The sequence below is a fragment of the Achroia grisella genome, unplaced genomic scaffold, assembly GCF_030625045.1.
Source record: "Achroia grisella isolate CSIRO2021 unplaced genomic scaffold, CSIRO_AGI_Agris_v1 utg503, whole genome shotgun sequence".
NCBI classification, from domain to species: domain Eukaryota; kingdom Metazoa; phylum Arthropoda; class Insecta; order Lepidoptera; family Pyralidae; genus Achroia; species Achroia grisella.
The window spans coordinates 57895-75130 of record NW_026712898.1 but is presented as its reverse complement, the minus strand read 5'-3'; the positions used below and the strand labels follow the sequence as shown (position 1 = coordinate 75130).

The 17236-nt window shown below is 35.7% G+C and overlaps 1 protein-coding gene across 1 annotated transcript in view; it reads left to right on the top strand.

Moving 5' to 3' along the window:
* The window catches only part of LOC131846159 (innexin shaking-B-like), a 35371-nt gene extending 19911 nt beyond the window's left edge, over nucleotides 1–15460 (top strand). Inside the window, exons 2-4 of the mRNA XM_059195397.1 lie at nucleotides 6696–6915; nucleotides 12729–12852; nucleotides 14130–15460. Coding sequence (XP_059051380.1) covers nucleotides 6696–6915; nucleotides 12729–12852; nucleotides 14130–14535 — 750 coding nt within the window. The 3' untranslated portion in view covers nucleotides 14536–15460. The remainder of the gene's footprint in view (nucleotides 1–6695; nucleotides 6916–12728; nucleotides 12853–14129) is intronic.
* The last annotated feature ends 1776 nt before the right edge of the window (nucleotides 15461–17236 follow it).

The window sequence follows — 17236 nt, the reverse complement described above, 5'->3', positions numbered from 1 at the left end:
TCTTCCTCACTAAAACACCACTTGGTGTACTTACCAGCACCATTGCCGGAGTTGCGAAGTCGCGTTAACATCCACTTCGACTCTGGTGGCGTTGACCAGCCCTGTAGATGGCGTAGGGCAGATCCCATCTCGTTGGTAGACGGACCACCCTACTCAATTGTAGAAGCATGAGGGTACACGCCTACACCCTCCAGGGCCATTTATTTGGGGTGCTGTCTCTGAATATGGACACCTATGTGTGCTAAGTCAGCTGACCGTAGTGGGACAATGGAAGTTAAAGATATATTATAGATTAAACCTTAAATCTCATCATGCAATCAGCGTCCTCCAATAATTATTATTATTATAATAGTTCACGTAAAAATCTGACTATACTCCATGCCCTGTAATATAGTACAGCTGACAGTTGAAATCCGCTTTATACTGTTTTCTATATGCGTAATATTTGATTAATAAAAAAGAAATCAGCTATGTATATAAGTTTTATGTATAATTCATCTAAACAGCGGTATCTTTATAATATGTCAAGCAGAGATCAGACTCTTGTATTAACGTAATATGTACCTTTCAAACTATGAAAGAATTTCTCAAATTGATGTAGTGGTTCCAGAGTTTTTATTCCTCATAACAATATTCGATCTCTCTCTCTTATTACAAAGAGATATATTCTATACTACTATAATTATAAAATACATGTGTTAGTATTATCGATGAATAATATTATCAGAAACCATGAGGGCAAAAGGATTCGTTTCCAAATAACAAATTACCGCCATTTTACGGAGACTCTAAGAATTTCCTCGAAATATCGTTCCGTTGCCGTTACATTAGACTTTGTTAAAAATTGGCTACAAAATTTTAAAACCTTTATCAGAATGCATAAGTGTCTGCTTTCGTCGAGACATCGATATCTTTACACGCGAACGATCAGAGCGAGCAAGCGTAAACTGATATAGTCAAAGCACTTGTTGCATACAGTTTTACATATGCCAAGTCTGACAACATCTTTATGACTTGGTGTATTCTAGACCACAGATTGACAAACACTTATATATATATATATATGTAATTTGTATCCGAGACTTCGTCCGCATAAAAACGTGGCCTTGACCAAATAATGAAAAAATATTTAGTAATCTGACCGAATAAAAGCCGAATAAAAAAATTTCATCGTTCTTGCTTCAAATATGATGAATTTCAAAAATTTCAACAGCCTAAATAATAAGTTTCAGATTTCTAACCTTAAAAATGACGATACTCCCATACAACCTTGCATCTCCACTTTCAACCCCTTACAACCGACATATGTCCTTCATAGACTTCTTTTGAATGGCAAAAAAGGGTCTAGAATATCTGTGTACCAAATTTCATTTAAATGGGTTCAGTACTTTTGGCGTGAAAGCGCTACAAACAGATAGATAGAGTTACTTTCGCATTTATAATATTAATTTGCGGCTCACCTGATGGTAAGTGATTACCGCCGCAAATGATCACCCGCAGTACCAGGGAGATTGCAAATGCGTTGCCAGCCTTTTATCTTCTCGTCTGAGGAGGAGCCAATTATTGGACCCGGACACTATATCGGTGAGAAGTCCTATAATTGGTCTCACAGATGGGGTTCAAGTGTTATTTTGACAGCTAGCACTTGAAAGCTTAAGAAGAAATAAGAAGCTTTTGTCTTGAAGGCTTCAATATCGTATCAGTTCGGAAATACCAATCCAATATATACTAAAGAGTCTATATGACATGTTATATTCTAGACCACAGAAAAAACAAAAGTCCTCGATATCGAGGCTGCTTTGAAGCTGAAGAAAAGCGGCTTTCCAACGTACCTAAATCCTCGGAACACTAAGGTCTTTCGGAGACAAATGTGAAGATTTTAGAACACATCTGCGTTTCTAGAAGGAGCTGGCTACTCTTGTAGAGTCGGCTTTACGCACAGCCAAATCAAATACTACATATGGAAAGCAGAATCCTATATACAGTTAAAATTACTGAAGAAAAAAATGACTATTATAAAGTGCTTGTAATGGATGAATGAATGAAATTCTCTTTATTGTTCTTCTCAGAGAAAGAATATAACAATTACATAAATTAATATGTACACCAAAAGTAAAAAAACAACATAATTACAATATGGAGATAACAATGGGCTTATCGCTAAATAGCGATTTCATCCAAGCAACCTTAGGATGGACTATGTCTGGTCGAGGTATAACAATTAGTTGAGTTTATTTGAATTAAAATTATTTCTATTTCTATTTTAGTAAAATGTTCGAGTAAATAAATTTAATTATAGCCCATTTCTTCAATATGTATCAACTGACTTACGGCATCTAACCCTCGTTACTCCGTCAAGAACAGCCGCGGGAAGTTCTATATAAAAATATTATTGACTTGACGGTCTCTGTGGTCTAGCGATTTAGTACTTTGCTTTACTTCCGATGGTCGTGGGTTCGACTCCTCGCACTGTACAAATATATTTGAGTATGCTTGTTTATATCGTTTTGGGTGATTTCTATGTATATTATGTATGTACTTACAAAAAAAAATGTGTCTAAGTATTAATTATCTTACTAATATTATAAATGCGGAAGTTTGTGAGTATAGATAGATAGATAGATATATGTTTTTACTCTTTCACGCAAAAACTACTGAACGGATCTTGATCAAATTTTACAGTAATATAACTTATAAGCATTAGAATAACACATATATATATGGGTATATATTTTAGGCAGATGAAACCGCGGGCACAGCTAGTCTAGTATATAGTTGTCTAGTACTCATAACACAAGCTCTGCTTAGCTTGGCATTAGATGGCCTTGCGGAAAATCTAAAGGCTTATATTATATATCTTCTTAATACCAATTTTCTGATAAACTCGTTATATTATATTATTGTATCAACTTCTATATATTAATCTCTCGCTTTCTCTCTTTTTCTCTTTCCCTTTCTCTCTTATCATAACGCCAACATTCTCGCATTTATTTTATAAACAAAACATTGTAATAAAATTCTCAATAAAATAAGATATATGTCTATTACAATAACACTTTCAAGCTTATGTTGTTTTGTAATAAAACATCAAGTAGCATTTTTATTTTCGATACAAACTATATAAAATCCGCTTACACTGCAATATGTGCGTGGAACTATAAAACAGACAAGCAGCGCCATCTTGTCGTCATTTGGAGAACTATCTGTATGATTTGGCTTCTTGTATTCAATTAGGTTTACCAACAATTATGTTGTTGAAGGATTAAATTTCAAATTCTCGGACCATGACTTAAAGGAAATGGTTTACATTTTTTTTCGGACTCCTCTAAGGGCACAGCTGACCTTTAAAGCTTCACTGGACGATAGGGGCGAGTGCAGATGGCACTCCAAACCCGCGGTAGGACTTATGGAGCGGCTGAAGGCCAACTCCCGCCTGACGGCATCCCCGTTTGTTTTGGACGGGGGAAAGATCGAATTAACATGATTGTATGGATGTAAAGTGAGAGGTCAACAAAAAAAAGGATGAATTGTGTCTAAGATGATAGGCATTATAGAAGAGTAAGCTCAGATAGGGACCAGTGGAAGAAGATGACATATGCCGAACCAAAATAGTGAGATAAAGTCAATTCAATGATGATATTGTAAAAGTACTTGAAAGAAATGTTATCATTATGGAAAGATATTTAATAAAATGTCAAAATGTACCGTCAAATATTTCTTTTCTTCAAGATTGATGTACTTTTCTAGTCATAAAAATAATAATAATATTACAAATCTGTCAGCTTCCGCTAATAAATATCGTTTTACTACCGACGCGCGGCCACCCTACCTTACAAAGATATCTGTGGACGATTCGATTTCATAGATCGGCTCAAATATATAACCATTTAACATCCCCGATGAAAGCGCTCATAATAGTTTATGTCCATACACCAACTTTACGATACTGTCTAGCCCGATGAATTTATTGACGTCTGATAACCGTGCAGTTGCAATTTAGAACTTTATGTCCGCGCACGCAGATGCATTTTCGGTTAACCGAACGCTTGCACTTATTACAAAACGTGTAGGATTGTTTTAAAAAGTTGAGACAAGAAAATCTGCTTGTTGATTTTACAGCAGTTATTGTCAAATTTTATGGTTTCAATAAAATTCACCCACGTTTCAAATGGATTGATATTCTTATTTCCGATGTAAATATGTATATCTTGGATAAAAAATTGTTTAGTAGTATTACACTGTCTTACCTACCGACGGTTCTTGATTCGAAACCCGAAGAAGACAAATGTTTATGTTAATAAGCATATATATATACGTCTATTTGTAATTGTCTAAGTTTAAATTATATAGGTTTACTTATAGAAACGAAAACTCCATTCAATGTTTTTGCAATCAGTTTTAATCGGGACAGACACAGTGTCACCTGACTACAAACTAACATTTAAACTATCTGAACCCTGCATTTTCAACCACGGTTTAATTCACAAGTAATCGGAAGGCATCATATCGCCCGATTAAGCTACGCTATTTAATTTTCACTTAGCGATATCCTTCAGACTTTTTCTTTTTACTATGCTCCTAAAGATGGTAGCGAGATATTAAATACCCTAAAAAGGAGTGAAAGGAATATTCGAAATGCGGACTAATAACCCTATTGCTAACAATGTACCATGTCAGATTGACCACCGTCCGTCTTAAAAACTATTGTGGAAAATGCCATTTGCCAGGATGGACTGACTGACATGTCCAGTGGAGGATGACAAAATGAGCATGATCATTTTGTCATCCTCCACTGGTATCCCTCCAGCATAAACCATTGGCGGAAGCGGGTTTAACATTTCACTATCATCAAATTCAAAATATCTTCATTCATGTAGGTCTATTACAGACTCTTATGATATAGTATGTCAAAACTACCGTCGGTTCGGAATGATTTCGAGATGAGAAGAACTGAAGAGAAACTCAGCTCGTATTCTCTTCAAATAAATGTTGTACATGTTTACAATAATACAGATTCATTTATAAATTCAGATTTGGTAGAATAGAGTGAGCATATGCTAGTGCTAAAGCAATACATGTTTATAATAATACAGATTCATTATAAATTCAAATTTATGAGAATGGAGTGATCCATAAAATGTAGGGATTTTTATGGATCACTCTAAAACATCATCATCATCATCTTTAATAGTTGCATTTATTTATTTATCTATTATAGCTTAAACTTCCACATTATATTCCTCCAACATTATACTTTTGGTTTATTGTTATTATTATTTTGTGGCTTATTATGTGGCCCCCCTCGGGTAAAAGCCTCCTCCATCTTCCACCACCCCTCTCTATCCATAGCAGCTCTCATCGAGTCTATTCCTGCTATATTTTTTATGTCATCTGCCCATCTTTTTCTCTGCCGTCCTACTGTTCGCTTGCCTGTCGGGCCCTGCCATTTTGTCGTTACATTTGTCCATCTCTTGTCTCTGTATCGCGCTAAGTGCCCCGACCAGCTCCATTTATAACAGTTGCATTATCAAATACAAAAAGAATTTCTCAAATCCAACCGATAATTCCAGAGATTAGCACGATCAAACAAATAAACTCTTCACCAATATTATATTGGTATATATATATATAATGAGAAAGTTTCGGAAAATGTTTTGACGTACGTATGGTTAAATGTTTGGACGTCTGTAAATCAATCACGGCCAAATAGTGAATAAATTTTAGAACATACATCATGCCCTAGATTCAGGTGCACGTAGGATGAAATAAAAATAATTTGCATTTGAATAAAACAGTTTATATTCGCTATTTCATTTTCCCTGATTCTATCTTCGGATTCGCAATCTATACTTATTTATACATAAGTGTATGTTTGAACGTGTTTATCTCTATACCTATAATATCAGTTGGTTGTGAAACACCTTTTCTTGAGTTTGACTGCCCTTTTTGGCATATTTAAAATAACTTGTGCACGCTAGGTGTTCGAAATTCTACCATAATTGATTTAAATTACAAGTTTGAAGATTATTAAGGTTCGTGTCATATACTTCTATAATCACAGGCACTGATAGTAGAACAGACAATAAACAAAGGAGTATATAAGCGTGTGTGTGTCAAGTAACGTTTTTGTTTTTGATTTAATGTATTTTTATGCATAATTATAAAACAATACTATCGTTCGGCACTCCTTCTTTATATAAACTATTTTGTTTTGTTTACTTTGCGAAATTACATACTCTTCTGTCCGGATAATTTCCGTAAAGAGGGATACCAAGTGTTTGCTTGACGTATTTATATATTATACGTATTTATATAAAAAACATCTATTAAAAAGAGCAACACACAAGTTTCTTGCTCATTCTTCTTGTGATGAACCTGCATTCCGAATGAGTGGTAGAATCAAAATATGACTATTCAAAAGTGCTTGTAATGAGTTTATTTGAATAAAGATTATTTCTATTTCTATTTTTATTGATAACCTAATATCTAATATTAAGGTATAATAATCTTATTTTTATTATAAACGCGAAAGTTTGTGAGTATTTTTGTTATTCTTTCACACAAAAACTACTGAACGGATTTTGATGAAACTTTATGGTAATTATAACTTATACATCAGAATAAGGCATAGGCTATAAACACGCGGGTAAAACGGGCACAGCTAGTAATTAATTTTTTTTTATCGGTTGTTGCAGGCGATGTTGTTTTACGCTCCCCGATGGCTGTGGAAGTCATGGGAGGGTGGCAAGATCCGCGCCCTCATGATGGACTTGGACGTGGGCGTGTGCACCGAGATAGAGAAGAAGACGAAGAAGAAACTGATCCTGGACTACTTGTGGGAGAACCTGAGATACCACAACTGGTGGGCGTACAGGTACTACCTGTGCGAGGGACTTGCTCTTGTAAATGTTATAGGTGAGTATGTTCTTATGGCTTATACATTTCAATTAGAAAATGTAAAATTACAAGATTTATTCAAACATGTAACACGCCTGTTTGTTACTCGTTCATCTTGTGATAAGACAGCTTTCCGAATGATCGGTAGATTAAAAATAAAAGATGAGTATACAAAAGTGTTCAAATTAAAGTTTATATATATTATAATAATAATATGAATAATCTCAGGACAATTTACATAGCGCCATCTAGACTCAAATTAAGCTAGTTAAAGCTTGTGTTATGGGCACTAGATAATTGATACAATAACATAGATATTTTTGTTCATAAATACATACATAGAAAACATCCAGACAGATACAAACAATCATACTCATGTATACAAAAGTTTGCACCGTGCGAGGTATCGAACCCGCGGTCATCGGAAGTAAAGCGGTGCACTAAATCGCTAGATAACCGAGGTCGTTGAAATTACAACATTTAAATTAAAGATATAACGACAAAAATTAACTAAATGCCAGAAAATTGATTAACCCAATGAAAAATCACACAGTAAAACTGCTTGGAAGTAGAAATAATGTACAAATTTGTCTCCACTCTCTTAAATATTCAATACCATATAGAACAACACAAATAGATACACAAAACGTGTTTTCTATTTTGTCGCACTACAGCGAAATGGCCGCGTCTCCCGTCCCACTTACATTCACCGCCGCTGCCTCGCAGGATATTCAATTTTAGTTAAACGACTATGTTCGCTAAAATAGAAACATCTAGAAACGTCTAGAAAAGTCGTTTGTTTGACAACGTCTACACCGATTCTGAAACGCGTCCATTATTTGTATATATCTGTAATATTGTAAACAAATTGTGGGTAATAAACATCTAGAAAGGTCTAGAAAAGTCGTTTGTGTGACTACGCCTCTCCTGATTCTGTATGCGTCCATTATATCTGTAATATTGTAAACAAATTGTGGATAATAAACATCTAGAAACGTCTAGAAAAGTAATTTTCTGTGACAACGTCTACACTGATTCTGAGATGCGTTCATTATTTTATTATATCTGAAATATTGTAAACAAATTGTGGGTAATAATCATCTAGAAACGTCTAGAAAAGTCGTTTTGTGTGACAAAGTCTCCTGTGATTCTGAAATTCGTTCATTATTTGTATATATCTGCAATATTGTAAACAAATTGTGGGTAATAAACATCTAGAAACGTCTAGAAAAGTCATTTTCTGTGACACTACACCGATTCCGAAACGCGTCCATTATTTGTATATATCTGTAATATTGTAAACAAATTGGGGGTAATAAACATCTAGAAAGGTCTAGAAAAGTCGTTTGTGTGACTACGTCTCTCCTGATTCTGTATGTGTCCGTTATATCTGTAATATTGTAAACAAATTGTGGGTGTGTTACCAGTATTCAAACAATTTTCGGAAAAATTAGAAAATCATAAATATGTAGTTTGCAAAGTCATCAAAGTGGGTTCGTCTGTCTTACTAACGAGTATTTCAGACGCCAAGCATCGTTCCTAACTATATTTTTGGTTTGAAAGATGAGAAATGGTAGAGAAATTATAAGGTAATAATCATGACATTATTTAGGTAACTACAATGGCTTAAAAGCTGAAGACCGCCTGATAGTAAGTGATAGTAACTGTGGCCTATACTCATGCACAGCACAAGAGACTTCGATACGCGTACCTCCCATTTCTTACCGGCTGGCCCTAAACTAAGCAGAGTTTGTTTTGTACTATAGATATTGATCGACTGGATATGGATGGATCGATGGATGTTTGTTACTATTTCATACAAAAAGTACTGAAATATTGAATATACTTTACAGTATTATTCTTACTAATCCTTACTTCTTTACTAATATTACAAATGCGAAAGCAACTTTGTCTGCCTGTCTGTCTGTCGCGCTTTCACACCAAAAGTACTGAACCTTACATGAAAATTGGTACAGATATAGTCTTTACTCTAAGAAAGTACATAGACTTTTTAAAACGATTGTAAGCGGTTTAAAGTGGAGATGAAAGCTTGTATAGAAGTTGTTATAATTAAAGCTTGAAACTTACTTTTTAGGTACGTATTTTTTTTTTCTTCATATTTCACGTTCGTGTCTGACTAGAAAATCAATCGCTACGCCAGGTCACATGTTTTCCAGCGACGGAATACTAGGACTACATATTCCTGTGAGATGTTCCCACACAGGAGCACTGTGAATAGAGCGGGGCTTCGCCGCGTCGGCCACGTGTTTAACGAATACGGTTACCAGGAGCACATAAAGTGGCATGGATTGGCATGGCAGATATACTGGATGATCATGATGGCTTGGTAATGCGTGGGTTCTAAGTGTAGGAGGAGACTTTAACGTGCGGTTTGTTGGAATGAAAATAAAATATGGATTACAGTAACAAATTATAGAAAGGACATCATTGGCTTTTTAATGCTAAAAAAGGGTTGTAAGGGGTTGTAAGGGATTGAAAGGAGAGGTGAAAGGTAGTATGGAAATAACGTAATATTTATAGCTTGAAACTTATTTTTTATCTTCAAATTGGCGTCGTGTTTCTGACTAGAATCAATCGGTACGCCAGGTCACATGTTTTTCAGCGATGGGATACTAGGACTGCATATCCTGTAAGAGATGTTTCCACACAAGAGCGCTGTGAATAGAGCGAGGCGTCAGCCACGTGATTAACGAATACGGTTACTAGGAGTACATAAAGTGGCATGGATTGGCATGGTTGATATGGCCTTTGGATTTTAATTGCAGATACTGAATGATCATGATGGCTTGGTAATGCGTGGGTTCTAAGTGTAGGAGGGACTTTGACGTGTAGTTTTGTTGGAATGAAAATAAAATATTTATCCAGAGTATTGTAGAATTAACCCAGTTTTAAAATAATATTTTCCATTATTGTATATTAGTAAAAAAAAATAGACCCTGAGAAAGAACATCATAGGCTTTTTAATCCGAAAAAGGGTTGTAAGGGGTTGAAAGGGGAGGTGAAAGGTTGTATGGAAGTATAAACTTATTTTTTAGGTTAGTACATTCTTCTTATTTCGCGTTCGAGTCAAGTCAAACGCTACGCCAGGTCACGTGTTTTCCAGCGACGGGATACTAGGACTGTATATTCCTGTAGGAGATGTTCCCATACAGAAGTGCTGTCAATCGAGTGGGACGTCGGCCACGTGATTAACGAATACGGTTACCAGGAGCACATAAAGTGGTATAGGCCTTTGCATCGTCATTTTTAAAGCTAGAAACTTGAAAGTGAAAGTTTATATGGAAATTCGTCATTCGTCACTTATTCCACTCGGACAAAGTGGTGGGGACAGCTAGTAACTTATTGATCATAAAAAACACAGTATAATCTACCACGATATTATGTAAATTGGGCGAAATATAATGATATATATCAAGTAAGTGCTATGATAAAGATGTTACTAGCTTGTATACTTAAATATGTTTTGTTTGTCAATACATACATAATATACATATAAATAGAAAGTGCTTATTTTTCTATTGGTGCGAGTAGTTTTAGAATGATATCTGTATGAGCCATTAAAGCTATCCAAAACAAAACACGCTCGCATATTTTTAATCGCACACGTCAACAATATCGGGTATTAGAAGTTGTCGCAGTAAATGTTGTTTTTATGTTTCTTTTTAATTCAATATGTTATGATTTACAATGGACGGTACAAGAGAGGGCTAGTTGGCGATTCAGAGCGGGCGCGCGGCAGATGTGCCGCTGATATTTCAGTAAGAAGATGTTTACGGACTCGTTTGGCCATAAAAAGTGCGTCAAGAACTCGTTGGACTTGAGTTTGGAACGGCCTCGGTGGTCTAGCGGTTTAACAGACCGCTTTAATTCCGATGGTCGCGGGTTTGATTCCTCGCACGGTGCAAACTCATAAGTATGATTGTTTGTATCGGTCTGGGTGTTTTCTACATATATTATGTATGTATTTACAAAAAAAAAATTCTAAGTCTTTATGTAGGTTGTCTAGTCCCCAACACAAGGTCTGCTTGCCGTGGGATTAGATGGCGCTGTGTTAATTGTCCATTGTTACTTATTATAGTTGCATACTAACGTAGCGGTAAAGGTGCTACCAAATTATCTTAATTCTCAGCTACGTTGCTGTCAGTTATATATGTTACGACTAACCCGGCAAACGTTGTTTTATCAGATAAATTATTATCACTACTAAAAAATAGAGGTAAATAGAAGAGACAGTGGAAGAGTGGCAATTTAGGGTTGTATATATTTTTTAATGCCGAAACAAATATAATTAAGATAAACGATGCAAACAGAAGAAAATATATGTATTTATAAACAAACTAGCTTTTGCCCGCGTCTTCGCTCGCGTTAATTTATTCCCTTAGGGGTGGACTTTCAAAATACTTTCTTAGGGGGTGCCTACGTCATAGCAAATTTATGCATGCAAAGTCTCTGCCCGATCGGTTTAAAATTGACTAAGTTTCATCCCCTATTTTTGCTACTCTGCGTATTAAAATTATTAATAAACAATAGATAGAATATACTTTGTTTGCAACATATAGTAAAGAAGAGGCACAAACAATATATCAAACGGCAAATGTATCGTTACAATATGGCGACAATTATATATAATACAATTAACTGACATCACGAACTGCGTTCTGCCTCAATATTAAATATTATAGAAGTTTAGTTGCGCAATAAATTTCTAAACGCACCCTGTTTGACAGGTAATAGAATATGAGAATATGAAATTGTTGATTTTACTATTTTACATGCAATTTCTTCATATTACATCGCCGTTTAAATCTTCTCTGTACTTCCACGAATATTTCAAGACTAAAATTAGCCAAATCGATTCAGTCATTCTCGTGTTTTAGCGATACTTAGCTGTAAATAAGCGTAGAAAGAGATGGGCGAAAACAGAGACTTTGCATTATACCATTAATAGATTATTACCTACTCGCTCCGGCTTCGCGCGGTTGTACATGTATTATATTTATACAAAACCTCCTCTAGAATCACTGTAACTATTAAAAAAAACCCGCTTCAAAATCCATTGCGTAGTTTTAAAGATTTAAGCATATATAGAGACAGACAGACAGCGATATTGTTTTGTACTATATAGTGAAGAAGTATGAAAATTCATATCCGCCGTTTTCCTGCCCGCACACGTGTAAGGACAACGGAGACAGCAAATTTCGATCGCACTGAACGCACCCGTTTTTGTTATTGGAAACGCGACCGGAAGTTGCGTTATACCCACAGAATAATAAGCTTGTACCCCACGCCGTTAAAATTGGCGGAAACACTTTGAAGAAGCAATTACCTGCATATAAATATAATAATAATAAATAATAATGTAAAGGGAGGGGATGCCCTAAGAAAAGATGGATAGATTGTGTGAAAGATGATATGAATAAAAGAAGAGTATGTTTAGATATGACGACCGACACAGAGCAGTGGAAGAGAATGACATACTGCACCGACCCCAAATAATGGGATAAAGGCAAGGCAATGAATGAATAATAAAAATATATTAAATCTCTGCTCTGACTTGAATAGATCAGTCCCCACGAGCACGTCACTTTCACGAGTGTAACAATTCAAATTTACGCATGTATTTTTTTTATCAGTATCCATATTGTCTAGTTCGTTTGGCTACTTTAGTTGAGAAGATCTGGCAAGAAAATAAATTGGTACCTTCGTTCTTCCCATCTGTGTTTCGAAATTCATTCTTTACAGATCTTTCCCTCGCCGGAAATATAAATTAACACATTTTTTGTTATTAATATACTGCATTTATTCCACAGGGCAAATGTTCCTGATGAACCGTTTCTTCGACGGCGAGTTCATGACGTTCGGACTAGACGTGATAGCGTATATGGAGTCGGACCAGGAGGATCGTGTGGATCCCATGATTTACATATTTCCAAGGTAAATATAGTATTTTACACTCCAACTTCTATTATAGCATTACTCGCAATATTAATTCTAAAACAAGTCCATGATTTATGAACAGTCACTGACTTCTAAATCTAAATTTAAAATATATTAATATATAACTCAAAGGTGACTGACGTAGTGATCTATCAACGCACAGTCCAAACCACTGGATGGATCGGGCTGAAATTTGGCATGCAGATGTTATGACGTAGGCATCCGTTAAGAAAGGATTTTGATTAATTCTACCCTCAAGGGGATAAAATAGGGTATGAAACTTTGTCAATTTTAAACCGATCGGGCTGAGATTTTGCATGCATAAAGCTACTATGACGTAGGCATCCCCTAAGAAAAGATTTTGATAAATTCTACCCCTAAAGGGATAAATTAACGCGAGCGAAGCCGCGAGCAAAAGCTAGTCTGCCTAGAAAACAAAGCAAGCCGCTTGCTTTTTTCAAGCTCCAGATGATTCTTTCGATAGAAGAGTGAATGAAATATGTCAGTGACATTACATGATAAAGAGGCATGACAACTTACACTTGGCCCTTCGGAAAGGAAATGAATGAAGGATAGCGCAAGTTGTTGTTTTCGACACTGGTACAGAGTCGACACTGGTACAGAGCCATACCTGAGACCAACATTTGTATTCAGTAAACGTTTTATCAACATTTCAGTCATCGCTTCACTCAAGGCACCCGTATCCATTCCCAAATATAAAGTTTCTACTGAGCTATCGAGTTTGCCTATATTTCTGAAAAAAACACTAGTGCCTCGATCCCGCTCTCGAGCGTGTGGCACTGCAGACGCTATTAAGTTTTACAGAAAACCAATGTATTGTAATGTAATCTTACCGCAGATTCTAATTTTGAATTCGTATGTGATGCTTACAGAATGGCTCTAAAGGAATGGTAATTGACAGAATGTGTATTGTGATTTACGTGGTATTGATACTGTCAGTGACATTCTGGTGTAAGCTTCACTGTTATTCCAATTATTAGAAAATAAAAAGGACGCTCATCGGTGGATGCCATGGATGCACATTCCTTCAGTCGCAATAATATCATACATAAACCTGTTATCATATTCTTTAACACTGCTATTAATATATATTAGGCAGCCACTGGATGGAGATTTGACAGCAGAATTTTAAATTATTTAAAGATCTCATGCAGTTAAGTCTCTTTCAGACTCTTTATTTATTTTAAAATAAGTAAAACAATAAAACTCATGCCATATTTTGTAATTAATAAGCAATCTTTTATCTATTACAGAATGGTGAAATGCACGCTATTCAACAAATTCGGCTCGTCAGGCGAAGTCGAGCGGCACGATGCTCTCTGTATTCTACCGTTGAATGTGGTCAACGAGAAGATCTACGTCTTCCTCTGGTTTTGGTTCGTCATCCTCGGGTTCCTTACCTTCATCACGTTGTTGTACAGGCTTGTGATCATTTTCTCCCCAAGAATGCGTGTCTACATGATGCGCATGAGATTCAGACTGGTCAGACGCGACAATGTCGACACGATAGTAAGGAGAAGCAAGATGGGCGATTGGTACTTATTGTACATACTCGGAGAGAATCTCGACTCGGTGATATTCAGAGATATAATGCACGAGTTTGCCAACAAACTGAATCACAACTATCAGCATCATATCCACGGTGTTCCGGACGCGTGACCTCCGATCCCCGGGTGGGTATTCCACACGTGACTGACGTCGTTGCAGCGCGACATGGACCCGCCCGTGTGAGTCACGCTCGAAACCACTAAATAAGTGCGTAATGAGTCAAAGAGAAGAAACTCTTTGTTCAATTCGGAGACGTGACAAGCGGACCTAGTCGGCTGCCCTGAAGCACCCCACGCCTGATATAGACAATACTACGGAGTGTATCAAAGACTTCTTTAATGCGATACTATCTGTAATTATAAGAATCGTAACAGTGCAATTCTAAACACGCAATAATAGTTTGTACTTAATCTTTAAGAACGTGATCTCAGGATGAATCCTATCGAAGGCCTTTTAAATGTCAGTGATGACGGCTATCCCGTTAGAGTTACTAGTGTTCAACTTTTAGAAATATTTTACTCATAGTTTTGCTGCTCGTAGTTAATTCAAACCGCTATCTTTTCTCTATTCTAGATATAAATTGAATGTAAGCACACAAATAAGGCACACAACTTTATCTTTTTTACACAATTTCTCACAAAAAGATTTGACAGACCAAATAATAAACAAATATAAAAGCAATAACAATTATAAACGCAATAACTAATGGTTAATATATGTAACGTAGCATAGTAGATACTGGGAAATTTTCTAGTTGGAGAATAAAAAGTTCCTTAAACTGTTAGGATTACTCAAGTTCGTACAGATATCTATGATTTGGACAGACCAAAATCACTTTGCGTGCCAAAAGACATTTTACGTTATTTTCCAGAGCATTTTTGAGCGAGTCAGTTACATTAATTAAAGCTGTACTTATAGGTGTTAATGGATTAATAATATTTCCTGTAGAATCCTAAGTGAACTTTATAATGTAATCCTCGTTCAAGTATGCTTTGAATAAGTGTAACAAAATTGGGGCTTGTGTTTTAAAAACGAGCGAACGAGTGTTTTAGTTTCTCTAAATGAAGAAATAAAGTATTATCAACTAGGATTGAGTAGTTAGAATCTAGACCACGTTTAGTGGCATAGTGTGTTAGTGCAAATTGGCCGTTGTTTTCTAAAATTCTAATCTTATTACTAAAATTAAAGGCCGATAAGGACCAATTGGGCCAAATTCTAAATTTAATGTCTAGATTCGATCGAAATATTATGAGAAGAAATCTTTGTTGTGTCTGATTCGTTATCTCGTGCTAGATGATTATGAAATGTTGGAACTATTGTTGTGTTTATATGAATAGTATTTAACCGTAATGCTGAATCAATCGGCTTGTATCATTTTAGTTCTAATTTATTATTCTAACTTGTTGACTAAAATAACAAAGAAATGAGAACATACAGCCGTATTTGGTTTGGGATACGAAAAATGTTAATGTCCAATTTTATTTGCTTTTGACTGTTTAAATAAAGTAAAAGTTTTGTACGTCGATGCGTTACTTGAACGCTGTCGATATTGAAATATTCCAACAATTACCCTACAAAATTATATATACCTAACTAATTTATTTAAATGTTATTTCTATACACGTCCTAATTACACACAAAATTCCAGATAATTAATCACCACAATATCACGATAATATTCAGTATTGTAGTTACTTCTTATAAATGCCAAATATCGTGCCAAAAATTAATACTTTAGTGAATGGATTATGCGAAATGAGAAAGTTACCATGGGAGACATCGAATAAATAATAATGGAAGTATTATGTATTTTATTTAATGTCCTAATCAAATAGAAACTCTGAAAAGCATATTAGAGAATGCAGAATACCTTAATTAGATTGGTTTATATGAAATTGAGTTTGCAAAAAAAGAATCCAAAAGAATCTAGTACACTATACTTCATATAAAGAAGTACCGACAGAATCGAAGTCCGAAACTGTCTGCCTAAGTGTGTATCAATCATATTGATTTCAATCCCAAACTGTTTTTTTAATGAATGCGCGCTAACGTTATACGCTGTCGAGGTGCCAGTGGAGGATGATAAGATGAGCATGATATCAGGTCAGTTAACCCGTCCTGGATTAACCAGGAACTTTTCACGATGGTTATCAGAGACAACCACATAGAGGTCAACCTAACATGGTATATAGCAATTAAGTTATTAAGCACCATTCCAATCCCCCAATCCAAAACAGTTAATTTCGTGGATATAAACCAAATAAACCGTTTGCAATGTAGATTTCTATGAGATGGACTTTGTTTGCCTATTCTAGAGGGCATAGTACATATGATGAAAAATTTTTTTTTTTTTAATAACTCCAACGCCCGCACTTTTATAGCTTCAATGAACGAAAACGGGAGCGAGTTATCTCTGACCTCGCTTACATTTCCGTTTTGAAATCCGCAGAATGACTTATAGAGCAGCTATATGCATTTTTAATGCATAAAACTATAGTCCAAGAGTTTGACGACCTCGGTGGCGGCTGACCTAGCGGTTTAGCACACCGCTTTACGACCGATGGTCGCGGGTTCGATTCCTCGCACGGCACAAACATTTGTATTCATGAGTATGATTGTTGGTATCGGTCTGGGTGTTTTCTATATATAATAGGGATTTATTTACAAAAAAATATCTATGTATATGTATCAGTTATTTAGTACCCATAACACAAGCTTTAGCTAACTAACTTGGGTCTAGATGGCGCTATGTGAATTGTGAAAAAAAAGAGTACTCCCACTTTTAAGAAACTACTCAGGCTCTTGTAATTTC